Below are 15,434 nucleotides of genomic sequence, written 5' to 3' on the forward strand. Positions count from 1 at the left end.
AACTAAGATACGATATGAAAGAGAACTTCCAACATCAGCACTCTCGGGAAGACTCATGCCAGAAGATGATCATCAAAAAACCCCAACAAAGATCCACGCACTGCTACAGCTGTAGATGCACTCATCCCACCAGCTCCTGGACTTGCCATGGGAATGAAGGAGATATCTAAGCTGGCCTGTGCATACAGTAAAACAACAAATTTGACTGGATCTATACTGTTGGAACTCAACCAAGAATTAGGAGAAGTGCAAATTGTAGCGCTCCAAAATCTTACAACTACAGACTATTTACTGTTAAAAGAACATATGGAATGTGAACAGTGCCCAGGAATGGGTTGTTTTAATTTGTCTGATTTTTCTCAAACTATTCAAATTCAGTTAGATAATAACCATCATATCATTGATAAGTTTTCACAAATGCCTAGGGTGCCTAACTGGTTTTCTTGGTTTCACTGGAGATGGCTGGTAATTACAGGTATGCTTTGGTTATGTAACTATACTCCTATTATGTTAATGTGTGTGCGCAATTTAAGTAGTAGCTTAAAATATATACATGCTGAAGTTACTCTACAAGAAGATATGTCAAAGAAATAATCAATCTTCCCATGTTTTCTCCCGCCTGCTACTTCTATAGCTTTTCTTCTTCCTTCCTAATTACAACGAATTCATAAATAGAATTCGTGCCTCATATCAAATTTACCGAGTATCATAACTCCTCCAAGTGGTAAAGATACCTCAAGACAAATGCTGGGCATAGAAGCCACAGGGCATAAATATGCAAAGAAATAAAAAGCTAACCATTTCAAACAATAAGGCTTCTCTCTCACTTACCAACTTAACATTTCCCTGTATGGCCCGGAAGATGACTGGTTAGCCAGAGACGGGTAAGATTCCTCAAGGGAGGAACAACCTAAGACAGGCACAGTCGCAGGGGGGTCATCAGGTGAGAAATTGGGGATCAACAGAGGTGAGGCTTAGAACCTCACCCTCCCTGTTCTGAGAGAAATCTTCTGCATATGTGGATGTTTTATTGCCCTTGTCTAGCTTGGATTAACACATAGTCTACAGGCACACACCTGATCATCTACATTTGCTCTCTTACAACACTAAACTATGTTTTCTACCTTTATGTTGTATCTTCCTACCACTTCAGCATTTTATTAAAAATAAAGAGAGAAATGTGGTATCCACATATAAATCAAGTATAAAAATCAAATGTGTATTCATATTTGAACTGTTTATAGTTCATAATGCATGAGCAAAACCAAAAGTTTCTGTGATGACTGCCCTTGTACTGTTCACCATGTAACTTATTCACTATGTAAGAATTTGTTCTCCATGTAAGAACTTGTTCGTTATGCCTCAGAAGATTGGAGACTGACGAAAATTAGGCTTGGGGTGGATTAATGATTGTGCATTGAGCATTGACTCCCCTATACAGAATTTTATTGTTGTTAACAACCATTTGATCAATAAATATGAGAGATGCCCTAACAACAACAACCAAAAAAAAGTACACACTTCCAATTGTAAAATAAATAAGTAACCGGGATGTAATGTATAGCATAAGGAATATAGTCAAAATATTGTAACAACTTGGTATGGTGATAGCTGGTACCTAGAATTATCATGTATATAAATGTTGAATCACTGTGTTGTACACCTGAAACTAATGTAATGTAATACTGTGTGTCAACTACCCTTCAATAAAAAATAATTATCTAAAAAAAAAAAAAAAAAAAAAGAACAAAGATCCGACTATGCAGCCTTAAGTTGTGCTAAAATATTAGATCTGTATTCTAAGTACAAGGAAATAAACCACCACAGTTCAAACACAATCACCTGTGCTGTGCAAAGATCACTCCTTGGACTTCCAATTCAAATGCTAATTAAACACACCCATTTATCTTTGTTCCTTTTCAAAACCCCACTAAACTGACAATAAATGTCTAAAAGTATAAACACCCAAGGACAAAGGAAGCAAAAGCAACAATAGCAGACAAAAAATATTCACGAAAGTGTGGAAGGTGCGAAGTGATATGATCTGGCCATGACCTGGCCGACCTGAAAAAGCTAAGCTCGGAAGCTACCGGGGGCGTGACGAGGCGGGGCACAGCAGCAGACACACCAGCGAGGCTCAACGACTGGAGTCATTAGCAGGTGATGGCCCTGAGGTGCAGGTACGCAGAGGCTAGAAGGCCGGACCTGAGGAAGGCTGCATACACAGCAAACAGCCCATGGCTCCCCCTTCTACTTCCGCCTAGCAGAAATCTGCCTGGTAGGTACCAGAAATCTTTCTAGGCAGGGTGAACAGAGAGGCTCCAGCCTCCGGGACGCCAAGGAGAGCAGGAGACGAGAGGCTGAGGAGTGGTGAGTGAGGCTATTCAATACTTTCCCACTACTTGGCTCCCCAAAGCTTGGCTATGGGTGCCAACTACACAAAGAAGATTGGCAGATTCTTTTCTGGAGATGCTGACCTGTTGAAAACAAATACATTTGGGAGTCTACCAAAAAAAGACAAAATTTATAACAGTAACACACTGCTTTATCACCCATCTCTAATCCCTGCCCCTACGAGGGGCTTCTTGTCAGCATTTCAGGACACCATTTTTAATATGAATGGACAGCCAAAGATCAGAAATCCTTTGCAGTATAAAAGAAAGCAAAGCAAACTCCTGTTTCCTAGGAGATATTGCAGGGAACAGGACACATAACCAAAAACCTTTAACTGACAGCCTCAGAGAAACAAGAATTAGATGCTCTAAGACAGTAACATTTAGAGAGCAGAAAGTTCTTGAAAATTAAGAATATGATAGCAGAAAACTTAAAACGTCAAAGGATTAGAAAATAACTTTAAAGTTAGACAAAATAAGTTGAGATAACTGCCTATAAAGTAGAGCAAGAAGATAACAATACAGAAAATAGACAAATACATTAGAAAACAAACTGCAAAGGTCTAATGGCTGAACAATGGGAATTTCAGAAAGAGAGAAGAAAAGTTAATAAATAATAAAGACAACTTCCCAGAACTGAAGGGCATAAATTTCCGCGATTAAAAGGGCCAACCTGTTTACTGCAGCATTATTTACAATAGCCAAGATATGGAAGCGACCTACAAAGCCACTGGTAGATGAATGGATAAAGATGCTATTGTACATATACACAATGGAATATTACTCAGTCATAAGAAAAGGAAATCTTGCCACCATCTGCAATAACATGGGTGGACCTAGAGGTATTATGCTAAGGGAAATAAATCAGACAGATAAAGACAAATACCTAGGACTTACTTCACTTATACGTGGAATCTAAAAAACAAAACCAACGAACAAACAAAAGTAGACTCATACACACAGAGAACAAACTGGTGGTTGCCACAGGGGAAGTGATGGGGGGATGGACAGAATAGGTGAAGGGCAACAGAGGCATAAACTTCCAGTTATAAAATAAGTAAGTCACAGGAATGAAAAGCACAGTATGGGTAACATAGTCAGTAATACTGTAATAGCTCAGTATAGTGACAGATGGTAACTATACTTACCATGGTGAGCATTCAGTAATGTATGTAACTGTCAAATCACTATGTTGTATACCTGAAACTAACTATTGTATGCCAACCATCTTTCAATAAAACAAATACTTTAAATAAACAAACAAACAACAAATAAATAAATGGGCCCACCTTTGATTCATCAGAATGAATCAAAAACTCACACCAAGGCACAGCACTGAATCTCTGAATATTAGTGAAAAAAGCCTTAGAAGCATGGGGGAAGGGAAGGATTTGGGAAAGAAAATGGCTTTGAATCTGTCTGGAAGTTAAAAACAGTGGTGCAATGCTTCACATTCTGCAAGAAACTGTCATCACTATTACTTAACCATGGACTAGAAGTACTAGCTAAACACCATCACTCAAGAGAAATTGGAAGTATAGAAAATAGGAAGAAATGTAACTGCCATTATTTGAAGAATGACCATACACTTTGGATACCCAAGCAAATCTACTGAAAAACCATCCAAACACTAAGTATTGGGGTACAAAATTTAAAGAAATCATTAATTTTCATGTACATCAATAACAAGCCATCTGAGAAGACAAAAGGGGGGCCCACACTCCCATTTACGAAAGCAACAAGAAAAAGAAAGCCTAATAAATTGAGTGTGGTACAATTATGTAAAAAACAACTTAAACAGTGAAGAATACTTAAGTGGATAACAAGTACAATTATACATCATCTTGGTTAAGATGACTCTATACCTAAAACAAGAAATGCTCAAGTTTATTCATAAACATAACATGTTATCTTCTCAATAAAAGTATCATTGGGTTTGTTGATTTTTTTTAACTAAACAAGCTGATTCTAGAATTTATATAGAAAATTAAACAGTTTTATGAAAACCAAAAGCACAATGAAATGAACATAAGAAAGACACTATTAGATTTTAAAGAGTCAATCATTAAAGAAATGTCAAAGAGGTGCTACATTAAATCCATGGGGAAAAGCTAGACTATTCAACAGTTTTGGGGCCACTGGGGATCTTCCGGGGGCAAAAAAGTTGGATTCAAACCTTACATCTTTTATAAATTCTAAATACATAAAAAAATTTTAACATGAAAAAAAATGAAAGCATAAGTATTCTAGAAGAAACCATGAGATAATTCCTTCAAAATCTTGGCACAGATAGGGTCTTTCCTGTGACTTTCTAACTATGTTCACGGGTGAGCCCTTCTGTAATAGCTGCCAAGTTAGAGACATACTCACTGACCTAACGACCATAGTTGGGCCTGTATTTATGCACACACAAAACTAAGTGCATGAATCAGTCTCTGCACACTATTTACACTAGCACCAGACTGAAAACTCAAATACCCATCAATAAGGAATTGGAGAAATAAATTACAGTGTATCCACAGGATGGACTACTGTATGGCCATCACTTATGAGGAGGCATAGCATTCCGGCTAGAGCATAGCCTCTGGGACCCTACCTAGTACCTGGATTCGAATCCTGGCTCATATACTTACTAACTGTGTGACCTTGGAAAAGGTTTTTAACCTCTCTGTGCCTCAATTTCTCTGTTAAATGGGCAAACTAACAGTACCCATATCACAGCATTGTTATGAGGATTAAGTTAGATCATGTTTGTAAACTACTAAGAATAGTGTTTGGCATACACTAAACATATCTAAACAGAAAAACTTACAAAATATATTGTGATAAGGAAAAAGCAACATACACTGTACATGGTTTACAATTTGTGTATCTTAAAAAGCAAGGCGGGAGGGACAAGAATATATAGTTATAAGTGGGGGATAATGCACAACAGACTAAGACTGGTTGGGAGGAACTAGGGAGATTGAGGATGTCAGGTATGAAAGAGATTTCATTTTTTTCACTTTTGCAATGAAAAAACCCCTTTTTACTTAAAAAAAAATTGGCTCATCCCTACAGTATGGGAGAATATATTTGAAAATGACACATCCGATAAAGGCTTGACGTCCAGAATATATAAGGAGCTCTCACGCCTCAACAAACAAAAAACAAATAACCCAATTAAAAAATGGACAGAGGAACTGAACAGACAGTTCTCCAAAAAAGAAATACAGATGGCCAACAGACACATGAAAAGATGCTCCACATCGCTAATTATCAGAGAAATGCAAATTAAAACTACAATGAGGTATCACCTCACACCAGTAAGGATGGCTGCCATCCAAAAGACAAACAACAACAAATGTTGGCGAGGCTGTGGAGAAAGGGGAACCCTCCTACACTGCTGGTGGGAATGTAAGTTAGTTCAACCATTGTGGAAAGCAGTATGGAGGTACATCAAAATGCTCAAAACAGACTTACCATTTGACCCAGGAATTGCACTCCTAGGAATTTACCCTAAGAATGCAGCAATCAAGTATGAGAAAGATCAGTGCACCCCTATGTTTATCGCAGCACTATTTACAATAGCCAAGAATTGGAAGCAACCTAAATGTCCATCAATAGATGAATGGATAAAGAAGATGTGGTACATATACACAATGGAATACTACTCAGCCATAAGAAAAGGGCAAATCCAACCATTTGCAGCAACATGGATGGAGCTGGAGGGTATTTTGCTCAGTGAAACAAGCCAAGCAGAGAAAGAGAAATACCAAATGATTTCACTCATCTGTGGAATATAAGAACAAAGGAAAAACTGAAGGAACAAAACAGCAGCAGAATCACAGAACTCAAGAATGGACTAACAGGTACCAAAGGGAAAGGGACTGGGGAGGATGGGTGGGTAGGGAGGGATAAGGGGGGGAGAAGTAGGGGGGTATTAAGATTAGCATCCATAGCGGGGTGGGAGAAAGGGGAGGGCTGTACAACACAGAGAAGGCAAGTAGTGATTCTACAACATTTTGCTATGCTGATGGACAGTGACTGTAAAGGGGTTTACAGGGGAGACCTGGTATAGGGGAGAGCCTAGTAAACATAATATTCGTCATGTAAGTGTAGATTAGTGATAGCAAAAAAAAAAAAAAAAAAAAAGGGCAGTTCCTGTGTGGTAACCTCCAACGAGTTCTACACAAGGGTATAAAGGGCATATAAAAGTGTAGGCAAAGGGTCTGTTTGTGTTTATACAGAGGATCAAAGCCTAATTGGGCTACCCCGAAAATGAACTAAGATACTATATGAAAAAGAACTTCCAACATCTGCACTCTCTGGAAGACTCATGCCAGAAGATGATCATCAAAAAACCCCAACAAAGATCCACGCACTGCTACAGCTGTAGATGCACTCATCCCACCAGTTCCTGGACTTGCCATGGGAATGAGGAAGGAGATATCTAAGCTGGCCTGTGCATACAGTAAAACAACAAATTTGACTGGATCTATACTGTTGGAACTCAATCAAGAATTAGGAGAAGTGCAAATTGTAGCGCTCCAAAATCTTACAACTACAGACTATTTACTGTTAAAAGAACATAAGGGATGTGAACAGTCCCCAGGAATGGGTTGTTTAAATTTGTCTGATTTCTCTCAGACTGTTCAAGTTCAGTTGGACAATATCCACCATATCATAGATAAGTTTTCACAAATGCCTAAGGTGCCTAACTGGTTTTCTTGGTTTCACTGCAGATGGCTGGTAATTACAGATATGCTTTGGTTATGTAACTATACTCCTATTATGTTAATGTGTGTGTGCAATTTAAGTAGTAGCTTAAAACCTATACATGCTGAAGTTACTCTACAAGAAGATATATCAAAGAAATAATCAATCTTCCCATGTTTTCTTCCGCCTGCTACTTCTATAGCTTTTCTTCTTCCTTCCTAATTACAACCCTTAAATAGAATTCGTGCCTCATATCAAATTTACCGAGTATCATAATTCTTCCAAGTGGTAAAGATACCTCAAGACAAATGCTGGGCATAGAAGCCACAGGGCATAAATATGCAAAGAAGTAAAAAGCTAACTTTTTCAAACAATAAGGCTTCTCTCTCACTTACCAACTTCACATTTCCCTGTATGGCCCCGGAAGATGACTGGTTAGCCAGAGACGGGTAAGATTCCTCAAGGGAGGAACAACCTAAGACAGGCACAGTCGCAGGGGGGCCATCAGGTGAGAAATTGGGGATCAACAGAGGTGAGGCTTAGAACCTCACCCCCCCATTCTGAGAGAAATCTTCTGCATACGTGGATGTTTTATTGCCCTGGTCTAGCTTGGATTAACACATAGTCTACAGGCACACACCTGATCATCTACATGTGCTCTCTTACAACACTAAACTATGTTTTCTACCTTTATCTTGTATCTACCTACCACTTCAGCATTTTATTAAAAATAATAATAATAAAGAGAGAAATGTGGTATCCACATATAAATCAAGTATAAAAACCAAATGAGTATTCATATTTGAACTGACTGTTTATAGTTCATAATGCATGAGCAAAACCGAAAGTTTCTGTGATGACTGCCCTTGTACTGTTCACTATGTAACTTATTCATTATGTAAGAATTTGTTCTACATGTAAAAACTTGTTTGTTATGCCTCAGAAGATTGGAGACTGATGAAAATTAGGCTTGGGGTGGATTAATGTTTGTGCATTGAGCATTGACTCCCCTATACAGAATTTTATTGTCGTTAACAACCATTTGATCAATAAATATGAGAGATGCCCTCACAAAAAAAAAAAAAAAGGACAGACTTACAATGGTAAAATAAATTAGTAACCGGGATGTAATGTATAGCATAAGGAATATAGTCAAGATATTGTAACAGCCTGGTAGGGTGATAGCTGGAACCTAGAATTATGTATATAAATGTTCTACCACTGTGTTGTACACTTGAAACTCATGTAATGTAATACTGTGTGTCAACTACCCTTCAATAAAAAATAATTATTTAAAAAAAAAAAAAATTGGCTCATATATAATTTAAAGATTTAATTAATAAAAGAATTTTCTGAGGCCAATCTAGAATTTTATGCCCAATCATATCATCAGTAAAGTGTAAAAGTAGAATAAAGATATTTTTAGACTTGGAAAGACTCAAAAAACTCACCTTTCTCAGGAAGCTACAGGAGGATGCGTTCCATTAAATCAAAAGAATAAACCACGGAAAAAAAGCAAGAAACAGGGTATCCAACACAAAGGGATAAACAATGAGAATTCCCAGGATAATAGTGAAAGGAAGCTCCAGTCCTAAAGGGTGAGTGTGAGCAGGCTTAAAGCGCAACCAGCCCAGAGAGGAACAGAAGGACAGAGGCTCCAGGGACAATCTCTCTAAGAGGGAGACAAAAAAGGAACTGATAGATTACCTATTTTTGACCATATGGAAAGGTGTTTTATAACTCTGGCAGAGAGTTTGGAATGAACTGGTGGTAAATTTTTTCATTTGCTTAGTTTTCTATATAACACAATTATTAACTCCAGCAAAACGAAAATCAAAATACAAAATACAAACAAAAGGAACTACCATCATGATTTGCTGTGTGGTGCAGCTATGAGCTTGTTATAATTCACCTTGTTATAATAATGTCAATACTGAATAAAGATTTAACTAAACATTATAGGTTAAGTGGCAGAATGTAAATGTGTGTGTGTGTTTGTGTCTGAGTAAGGGAAAGAAGGGGATATGAAAGACAAAGCTTCATCTTCCCCAGGACAAAGTCATTAGCTGAATAAAATATCGAAAAAAAATCAAGAAATAGCACTATAAGCATGTATTTTTAAATAGAGACAAATACCAGAAGAAACAGTTAAAAGTTTTAAAAAATGGCTCAACACGTAGTCATGTTCTCTTCATTTAGAAAAATTACTAGGGAAAATACTAATTGAGTCTTTTAACTTTGAAGAAAGGTAAGTGAACATGAATTCTGTGGGCCAAAAAAAAAAAAAATCCTTCAGGCAATCTTTTCTCTTTATCAGCAGGGGTAACACTCCTGAAATGTGACTTATACTATAGTCACAATAGGAACAATACCGTCTACCTGTCAGTTATGTGGTACAAACATCAACTTCTGCTTCCTTCTTGAACATATGGTTAACTTTAACTTACAAACTGTCACTTTATGTGACAAGTTTTCTCTTTTTCCAAATAGAAACAGAAAGAATAAGGTATACTCATTCTTGTTCTGCAAAATAGTGCCCTTGATTGCAAACATATTGTAAAATACTGTAAATCCTTACTCCGGCCTCTCATTGATTGTTCCCAATTTTGCTAGAAGCCTAAACAGTCTTCCATTTTGAACCTCCTATAAAACATTTTAAAAAGAGAGAGAATATTAATCTTCCAGATAACTGAATATCAAAGCAAAAATTTACAAAACTGGTATCCTGAACCAATACTACTTTCAAACAATAAATCCTAATATCCCCATCTTTTGGTTATACTTTTAAATACAACGCGTCTGTTTCATTCGATAGTAACACTCAAGATTATGCAGCCATTTTTCAGAACTGTAAAGTAACTCACATGGGGGTCAGGGGGGAATCAATATTGTGTCACGTGACTATAGCAAAGCCAAGAACCGAAAGAAAACAAATGTCCAGAGGACATAAGAAATTAAAATATTTAACATTAAGTTTGGACAAAAATATCTGCAAACAATCTTAACCAATTATATACTATATTCAGCATAATTATTACTGTTTTATATTTATTTATATACATAGATGCAAGTATATGTATACTCTTACTACATTGTACCTTTGCAAGATCTTCTTCTATGACATCATTTCTCATTTGAGCAGCGTCCAACTGAGTATAAAATCGAGCACCAATCATGGGCATGATGTCATTTACACTCCGCATCCTGTTTTGGTCAGTCAACAAGTACCTAACCAAAGTAAAGAAGAATCACTTGAATGCCAAACATGCAATTTAAAAACGACATAAGCCACAAGCACACTTATTGCTGTGACCTTCATGTTTGTGTATTCAATTTTGAAAACACTTTTTCATGCAAGTCAAGCTCACTTTTAAAGCTTAACAATTGTATTTCTTTTCTCTGGAAAGTTTAAGAGCCAGTGAAAAAAATTATAAACATGTCTCTTTCTCTATACTTATACTATTATGAAAATAAGAAAGGAGTGTTGAACAGGGTTACATTCATCATTTCCATTCTCAAACAGTTCTTTACAATAATGGGAGATGGTAAGATTGCTACAGTCACTTTTGGAGGGGTGAAATAAAGGGTTGTAGGTGGGGAGATTTTTCTATTGCTCTTCAAAATAAATTTTGAGGTTAAAACTGTGTGTTCCATTTGGATATATCAAACAAGCCTCGGCTCTTTAGGAGGATGTCCTCTGCTCTGTGACTTTATTTAACAGCTGCCGTGGCATATTTATTTCCGAGAAATCTTCATGCTCTAACAGACATCAGAAGAGATCAATTCAATTTCTTTTATTACTATAACTAAGGCAGAAAAATATTACATGTTTCCAAGGGCTACCTACTAGAACACAATGGTTATCAATCACCTATTATTGCCTATTCTGATAGGTAACCCATTCCTGTTCATGCTCAGTAAAGCAGCATCCCACTCTGACTCTGCTTATAATTCTATCCTATTTTCTTCATAGGACTTATCACTATCTGCAAACATCTTACTTGTTTACATATTTATTAGCCCCTCCACATTTAGGGTGGAAGCTCCAGAAGATAGAGAATTTTGTTTGTTTTTGTTCAAAGTATCTTCAGCATCCGGCATATAGGAGGCATTCTTTTGTTGAACAAATGAATGGTTATACTTATGTGAATAATCTATATCTTAGCTATACATCCAAAATTACTGACATATTTATACCTACTCTTGCTCAAAGTTATTACAAGCTATGCAACTTCAGCAAGTTACCTCTCTATGCCTAAGTCTTATCATCTCAAAAATGGAGTTAATAATGGAACCTAATATGCAGGGTTATTGGGAGAATTAAGTGACTTAATTTGCATCCATAAGTTCAAAAGTGCCTGATACATGATTTATTGCCCTATAAATTTCCAATTATTGGTTAGTGTCAAAGTATGACTTTTTTGTTTATTCACTTTTTATTAAGGAAAACTTCAAACATTTATATAAGTACAGAGAATAGTATTATGAGTTGCCATGTACTACCATCTGATTTCAGTAATTATTAATGTATAGCCAATTTTGTTACATTCTTAACCTCAATTCTTATTTTTTATAAAGGAAAACTTGGAAATTATAACTTGAAAGTATTTGAAACATCCTAGGTGTTCCTAACTAAGGCTAGGGATCACAGTTGTGATAATACAGTATAAACAAATATTTTCTCTTAATAGAGAAATCATCTTATTTGATTATTAGTAAGAACCAGGCAACTGGTTTCCAGTGCTCTGTCACAAGCAGGACGCTGATGCCAACGTAACAAAGCACAGGTAGGCAGCCCCACCCTCCACCCCTCACTTCCACACCCCGGGGCTAGTCCACAAAGGAACTGAATCATCCAGGGCTACACAGAAAGATCAGAAGCAACAGCTGGAAGCCAAAAGAGACTGAAAAGGATCAATAAGCTCTAACTGCTTCTACAACATAATAGGAAAAGCTTCAAGAGTCTTCCTAGCACATGTCCTCTACAATACCTTGTAATTTTAGTAAGTACATGGCTCTCCACCCTCCGGAATTCCCCAATATTAGATGTATCTTCCTGTGGTGACAGCAGTTCACAGTGGATTTCTCTTATCAAACTTACACTCAAGGATTCTCTGGAGTCTCCAGATAGTAGAGTAGAAGCATAGGAACTTTTACATACATGCTTTCTAGATCGGGTATTTTGGTCACAGAGTATATAACTGGATTGAATGTGAGGTTTACTTACGTTAGCTTTCACAAATATAATGGTCACTCTCTAGAGCAGCACTGTGTAACAGAACTTTCTGAGATGATGGAAATGTTCTTTGTCCAATATACTAGCCAGAAGCTATAAGTGGCTTCCGAGCTCTCAAAATGTTGTTAGTGCAACTGAATAGCTAAATTTTTAATTTTAATGAATTTAAACTTAAAAAGTTGTATGTAGCTAGCAGACACCAATGCAGCTTTAGAGAATTCCCATTGGCCAAACATTTAAAACATCAATAACTAATTTAAACACACAGGTCTATGAATTTATTTCAAGAAATATATAGTTAGCAATAAAAATTTTATATTTGTAAGTTGTTTGTGTCTTGCCTGATTTTAAATAGTAGGAACTAAAATAATCACTGTTAAAAGGCCCTTATCAAAAGCTCAGTCTTCATTATATACATTTAATCGTATGTGAAAACTCACAAAATCAGATTCTTCAGGTCAGAGGAGTAGTTGATTGTCACCAGTTCCATGGCTTTCTGTAAATTCTCTCGCTGAATTCCTGCCAAAGAGTTGCAAGCCAAAGCCAACACAACTTTTCCTAATGATATCAGATCTGCTTGCTGACATGAAAGAATAAATATAACTTTTAATTTTTGTACAAATCGAATACACTGACACTACTGCCTGCATGGAAAAAGCACCTTCCCAAAGGAGCTGCAGAATTCAGCACAGGGTTCTCAAATGTTGGTGCTCATCAGAATCACCTGAGAGCTTGTTAAGGCAATTTTGGAACCTCTCCACCAGAGATTCTCCTTCAGTAAGGCTGGGAACAAACAGGCCCAACATTTTTTAAGTGCCCAGGTAAATCTGATGAAGGTAGTTCTAGGGTTATTCTTTAGGTAACATTACTCTAAGTAATTCACATGGCAACTACAGAATTGCTTCTTTAATTAAAAAAAATTTTTTTCATGTAAATACAGCTGATATACTTACTATTACAAGAAATTTAAGGCTGTTGCTGTACACTTGCTTTACTTTTACTATGATCATTACAACTTATATTTACTTTTCTTACTTTCCATGATGCTCCAAATACAGCGGGAGTTCAAAGAATTATCTGAAGAAAACTTATCCCATTATTCCAAACACAGTATCAGCACTACCTCATTTCGGAGTTATGTTCTCTAGAACACTGGAAAATGGAGCAAACCACAATACCATCCCATTTTTGTTTCCAAATAGACAATTTTTACTCACACTATAAACAGATCTTTGAGCTCTGTAACCACCGGGTTTCCTTTTTTTGAAGATTTACTACTCTGAGGCTTTCCTTCTAAAATGATTCTCAAAAGACAGATGGCTGAATTGAGGCAAACTCTTCTATTACCTATTGTAACTCCAAGAAACAGCATGGTCACCCCAGTGGCCCTGGTTGGCAGGTAACTATTAATAATCATAAATAATCATATGCCTAGAAGAATGGAATAACTCAGAGTTAAATGAAATCATCTGAAGTAATTTCTACAGAAAGCTTCTGCAAATTTTCAAAATCTGAGATCTCATCTGAATTACTGGATATATGTTCATTTACTAAACACTGGTTTAGCATAAGAAATATTCAAACCTAGATACATTAAAATGCCCCAAAGAGCTTAAAAAACAAACAAACCATCCAGTGGCCATCCCTTCATTCCAATTCTGGTGTTCATAGTCTTGGGTAAGATCTAGGTGTTGATATTTTTAAATATTCTACAAGAGATTCTGATATGCAGCAAGGGTTCAGAATCACTTGTTTTGTGGAATGTTTAAAAATGGTATACTCGCAAAATTGGCTGAATATTTTGAGGCAGTCACTAGAGAAACTTTAGCACTGTATAGCTATCCTTAACAACATTCTATCCCAATAATAAAGAATAAGAGAAGGCCAAACTCTATTACTAAAAATAACATTAAAAAGTTCAAATTTAAGAATTTACCCAAACCTAGCATTTGAGAATCTGACACTTTGAACATGAGATCCTGCAGTCAGTGGAAAAACTGGTTAGATAAATAAACTGAATCTATCAGGACAAGGCATGTCAAGGATTCATGTCAAAGAACTTTTTAAAGCACTTGACTAGTAGTACAGAGTGAGGAGCCCCGAACGGCAGGAGGCAGGGAGCCTCTAGTCCTGCTGCCGCTGACTGTTTTCTGCAGGCACTGCCATGAACGAACTCGAGGATTCCCTTCAGTCATTCTCAGGATCAAGTGAAATAGTCCAAGTTAGAGGAATGAAATCAAATGTTGGTCAAGAGAAATCAGTGTATATAAATGCTAAATGTAAATTTTTACAAGTGTTTCAATCCAATGTCATCAGCATATCAAACTGAAGGCTGTTATTATTTATCAGTATTTGAGCAGCATGTACAAACACTCAGCATCCCAACCCTTAAAGCAGTAAACTTTTCAGTTGAGCTCCATCCTGAATAAATGCCATTATCTAAGCCTCCCACTTAGAACATTCCATGACTCACTATTATAAGAAAACAGAAGTACAAGATAGCCAAAGGACTGGATGAGTTTAAAAAATAAGAACATCTAATTTTGAGTACATCCCACCACCTTTCTAAAGCTGACTTAAGGTGGGAATACTCATTTTCAGAAGTAAAGTATACATGTCACATAATTTAGGTTAAGTTAGAACTGATATTTTTCTTAATTAAAGAGATTAATGAAGTCCTGCTTAATTAAGAGAGTTTAACATTATAAAAACTCAGTAACTCTCCTTTCCTTATTTCCCAGCTAAGTAATTTTTCATTTGTTATTTTGCTTCTTATTTACTCCATCTGGTTTTCCCCCCCATATGTTGAATTCTGGAGATTTTCCCCCCAACTCATTTTCAGTTTCTTCCTGATTTTTGATTTCTTGATTTTTCTCTATCTATGGCTCTACTTATGTCCATTTTACTGAAAGTCAGTCTCTATTCACGTGTCTGAAACAAACTATGAAAAATAGATTACAAGAAACAACACACTCCTTTCTCATGTACCTTTGTCTCTGTAAAAATCACAATTCCCCCATTTGGGACTACCTCTAATTCTCTTCTTATCTTATTATAAACTATATGAAAAATCTTCCATACATTTTATACCCACCCCTCCAAAAAAA

The 15,434-nt window shown here is 36.5% G+C and overlaps 1 protein-coding gene across 3 annotated transcripts in view; it reads right to left on the reverse strand.

The window, feature by feature from the left end:
* The window catches only part of PAN3 (poly(A) specific ribonuclease subunit PAN3), a 139,659-nt gene that overhangs the window by 12,367 nt on the left and 111,858 nt on the right, over positions 1–15,434 (reverse strand). For all 3 annotated transcript variants that reach the window (XM_057490030.1, XM_036917346.2, XM_036917348.2), the window contains 3 exons: positions 12,768–12,907; positions 10,190–10,319; positions 9,670–9,734 (listed from right to left, as the gene is read on the reverse strand). In XM_057490030.1, the coding sequence (XP_057346013.1) occupies positions 9,670–9,734; positions 10,190–10,319; positions 12,768–12,907 (335 nt within the window). The remainder of the gene's footprint in view (positions 1–9,669; positions 9,735–10,189; positions 10,320–12,767; positions 12,908–15,434) is intronic.

The sequence above is a fragment of the Manis pentadactyla genome, chromosome 2 (genome assembly GCF_030020395.1).
Source record: "Manis pentadactyla isolate mManPen7 chromosome 2, mManPen7.hap1, whole genome shotgun sequence".
NCBI lineage: Eukaryota > Metazoa > Chordata > Mammalia > Pholidota > Manidae > Manis > Manis pentadactyla.